Source organism: Alligator sinensis, unplaced genomic scaffold (assembly GCF_000455745.1).
Source record: "Alligator sinensis unplaced genomic scaffold, ASM45574v1 scaffold790_1, whole genome shotgun sequence".
Classification (NCBI taxonomy): Eukaryota; Metazoa; Chordata; order Crocodylia; family Alligatoridae; genus Alligator; species Alligator sinensis.
In genome coordinates, this window is record NW_005842723.1 from 637,793 (window position 1) to 642,317 (window position 4,525).

Here is a 4,525-nt window from a genome sequence, read left to right on the forward strand (position 1 = left end):
CCTGCAGGCTGGAGGTCTTGCTGGGATTTACAAGAGATGTCTCTTCTTTCCCAGTCTGTTAAAGGAAATGGCCAAAGTTTAGTATAGTGTTGTCACATTTATGATTATACATACATTTACCATAAAAATATTTCTATTAGCAGCAAACTACATGCAATTCATGAAATGGTTTTGGTCCCCAGATTTAAGAAGCAAGATGGTTTTTGTCTTCCATCTCGTTCCACTGTGATTCATTTTCATAGTTGATCAGCTGCATAATATTGTGCACAGAAGTAGGGTTAATTTTTGGGAGTGTTCCTTTAAATATCTAAGTAGTAGAAATATTAAATGAAAACCTACCAAACGTGTCTTTTTCCACTAAAAAAAGACCAGCTAAACGATTTACTACAATTTTCTGCTTTCATAGCCACAGCCACTCACCTTATTAAATCTTATAATCCTTCATTCAACCATTGAAAGAAAAAATCAATAGCAAAAGCGATATTTCTACATAGAATCAATCTGGCCATCCAGTCAGCAGAATGGCTTCTAAACCAGCATTTTTTTTCACAGTCTCTCCTGCATACAAAATCTTGAAATACTGCTAAAAATGCTTAAATGAAGTTTTCCATAAGAACAGTACAACACAGCATCTAATTTAAGCAGACTTCGATACATTAACTACTCTAGAATCTGCATTTAGGATTTCATTACCCCCATGCAAACACCAGCTAGATCAGTAACACCAGTGAAACTCTGGCACCTTTCTACAAATGTTGGCTAGACCAGAGTACCCCATGTCAGTAATGGATTATAGGCTGTGACTTCTTTTGTTTTCACTAGATAGAGGGAGCACAGTTGACCCAGGAATACAATATGTTAATTTTTCTTTGTTTATTAAAATGGAAAACAACAAAACCAAACATCTAGATAGATCTTTCATATTGGAAGCAGTTTAGAAACAGACAGTTAGCTTAAGATTGCATTTAGGAATTCTTGGAGAAAGTAGTTATTAAATGAAGGGTGCTATTTGTTGACCTCTGGGGCAGAGTAAAGGTTTTTTTGGCTTTCAAATTACAATATCTAAGGAGGATGCATTTAAAGAATAACACAGGAGGATGTACCTATTCCAGAAAATGTTGAGACTAAAATGTTTACTGTTTTTAAAAGAGGAGAGAGAGACAGCATCTGTTAATATTACGTTTTTTAAATTAATGCTAATATAAATAATGTAATTTTAAAAGGAACTAGCTAGAGCACTCTCTGAATTATTATGTTAGAAATTAATACAGCTAGGGACATTTGGAAAATTCCAATATTTAAAAATGGTAAAGAAGTGATGACTCAGGGGTCCATAGACCAATTAACCTGATGTCAGTCCTGGGCAAAATAATGGAACAGTTCATTTGGGACCCAATCAACAAAGAATTAGAGGTTAAAAACATAATGAAGGCTTATCATCATAGTTTGATGGTTTTCTCCCATCATTTGGGAGAAATGCCTGAGACGTCTTTATTTAACTCCCCCGCCCCCAAACGTTATATGGATTTAACTTGCCACACATTGGATGGAATAAAAACTAGCTTAGTGACAGGTCCCAAAGAAAAATTGTTATTCAGGAGATATCAATAAGTGGCTCCCACAGTAATCAATTCTTGATCCAACACTAGTGTTTTGGCAATGATCTAGATAGTAACATAAAACCTTTGCTGATTAATTTTGTAGATAACACAAGTTTAGTAGGCTAGTAAAAGGAGACAGGTTACTCTGCCATACTGATGACTCACCTAGTTATATGGTAATAATAATAATAAATGTGTTTTAATTTCTAGGAATAAAAAATACAATTTACACATACAGTATGGGAATTCTCATCTTGGAAAGTAATGGCTCAGAAAGGGCCTGAGAGGTCATCATAGACAGATAATAAGTGAAATGTTGAGACTAAAACAGCTAAAGTGAGGATCTTTGGATGCATAAAAGGGAAAGTATCTTTGGACAGGTCAAACACCTGGCCATAGACAGTTGAGAAGCCTAGTCCAAAGTTTGTACATTCACAAGCTAGCTCTTTCTTACAATGTAATTTTTGTATAGAAGGGGGAGGGGAGGGGATGAGGGTAGAGAGGGCAGATGGCTCATGTAGGTGCATTATAGAGTCAGTATTCCCTTGCTCTGTGATGATTATGGAAGGTTGTGATGCTTCACACACAGCTGCTGTATTTCTGAATGCTGGAAATGTGAATTTTTCAGAACAGAATATTTATCATTACATTAGGGATGATCTAGGAATAGCTATGCTTTTGCAATTGTATAGGTATTTCCCACGCTTCTGGGCTTTGCTGGTTGCCCCATGGGGCTGAGATGAATTGTTTTCCTCTCCTGTTGCTACATGTGTCAGGTTTTGTTTTCTTGCACCCCTCCTTCCTCAGAAGCACTGGGTGTTGGCTGCAACCAAAGCTGGGAATTTTGACTGGGGTGTGCCAATGCACCTCCTGGGACTAAAATTTGGGGGTTCCTGGCTAGAGAGTCTTGCCCTTCTGCTCAGGCTCAGACCAATCCCAACATTTGGAATCAGGAATAAATTTTACCCCATGGTCATACTGGTACAGATTGTGAGGGGCTTTGCCTTCCTCTGAGCAGGGGTATGGCCCTCTTCCTTGGATCACTCAAGTGTAACTTAACAACCCTTGCAGCAGCAAGGCACTGACCAGCTTTACCTATAGCAGGCCTTGTGGTTGTATATCAGAGTTGACTGCATTATTTTAGTAATAGGTTAGACAAGAATTTGCATGGGACCATTTGCATAGGATCCTGCCTCAGACAGGGGGTTGGATTACATAAGTGGGCACCAACCTTTTTGACAGGCATGCAACAAATTAGCCCTGCATCCTTCTTGAGTGCCACTCCAATACATTTTCCTTACCTGATCTGCTGCTCAGTTTTTTCTGCTCCCTGATCAGGCTGCTGCTCTGCTTTCTGCCCTATCTGCTGTTATGCTGCCTGTCCTCTCCCCAATCTGCTGTGTGCCACACATAAAGGCAATACCACTTGTGGCACCCATGTTGCACATTAGCCACCCCTGGATTAGAGGCCCTCCAGAGGTCCCTTTCAGCCCTACTTTTCTATGGCTCTATGATTTTAATTGCTCACTATTTGTCAAACTGATTCATTTTAAAAACTATGAATTTTGCTTTATTCCATTTTTAACCTACCAAACTGAAGTGATCTGAATGTTAAGATGCACTCAACAAACTAAACAGTAGAGAACTGAGAATGGAAGTGCAGAAAATTAGAAAAGTCAGCAATTGTAACTGCAAATGAGATTATTAGAATTCTATCTCATTCACTACAATGAAGTGAGTGCCTCATTAGCTAACTAAGAGCACAATTGTCCCCAAGAATTAACCCTTAGTTTCTTTCCAGCTCTGTTACTTTCAAGTCCCAAATTCATGCTGCTAACCCAGGCATTGACCTATTCTAAAACATGGACCAACTCACTATCAGGTTCAGGAAGGTGGTGTGTTCTTAAACATTGTATTTTTTCCTCATTATTTACAGAATACAAAATGACACTTTAAGCCAGAATAGTGGATATTGTAGATGAGCCAGAAAGAGAGACTCTCACTGGAAACTGCATTTCTGCAAAGAGAAACCAGAAACAGGGGTGCTCTTTCTTTTGTGGAATCCAGTTACTAAGACACTCAACATGGCAGCAGACTTTTGGCATTGTTTTCTCCTAACTCTGCAAATCTTTCCGACTCACCAGCCAACAACTTCCTCAGCAGGACTAAAAGATCTGACCCACAACCAAGAAATAACATTCTATATATTTGGTAAAACCCCAGAGGAAACCTGGATTGCTGAGCTCCCTGAAGAAATGCAGGTAGTAGGATCAAGATCTAGCTTTCTACTCAGAGACCTCAGCATTCCCTAAAGAGGGAGGGTGAAGTTATACATTACACTTAGACTATACTAAGGGCACTTAGAATGTGAACATTCAAATATTAAAGGAAAGTACTCTCTGAGTGTCTCAAAGTTATGCCACTTCAGGTGAGGGTTAACTTTGGGCCATGCATCCTACCTCATGTTAGGGTAACTTCAGTCTGCTCCATTACGATAAAATGAGCAATTTGCAGTCCTCCAGAATCCCAGGATGCACCATTCCCAAACGGCCCACTCCCCCCTGCAACCTCCCAAAGCGTGGATAGAGCCCAGGTATCCTCAACAGCCCTCTAGTGGCAAGTCAAAGCTGTGTAGGCAAGAAGTGGTATTAACCCTTAACATGAGACTTCTCAAAGTACAGTCTACCTTTAACTCTGCTTAATATTCCAGAGTAAGTCCAGTCTAAGTCTAATGTGTACCTTCACCCAGAGTTTCTCTAGTACCATTCAGTACTTGTAGGGAATTTATATCAGCAAGTAGCCATGGGCAGCTGAAAGCTACTCCTCCAAAGCCTGGCATTTGTATAATAATGATATATGAAGCCAGAAATTAAGTGACATGTGGCTACTCAGCAGATTTCCTCTACTGAGGCAAATTCTCTTTC

The 4,525-nt window shown here is 39.4% G+C and overlaps 1 protein-coding gene across 1 annotated transcript in view; it reads right to left on the reverse strand.

The window, feature by feature from the left end:
* The window catches only part of EPB41L4B (erythrocyte membrane protein band 4.1 like 4B), a 223,020-nt gene that overhangs the window by 86,868 nt on the left and 131,627 nt on the right, over positions 1-4,525 (reverse strand). The window contains exon 20 of the mRNA XM_025216298.1: positions 1-55. This exon is cut by the window's left edge and continues 3 nt beyond it. Coding sequence (XP_025072083.1) covers positions 1-55 — 55 coding nt within the window. The remainder of the gene's footprint in view (positions 56-4,525) is intronic.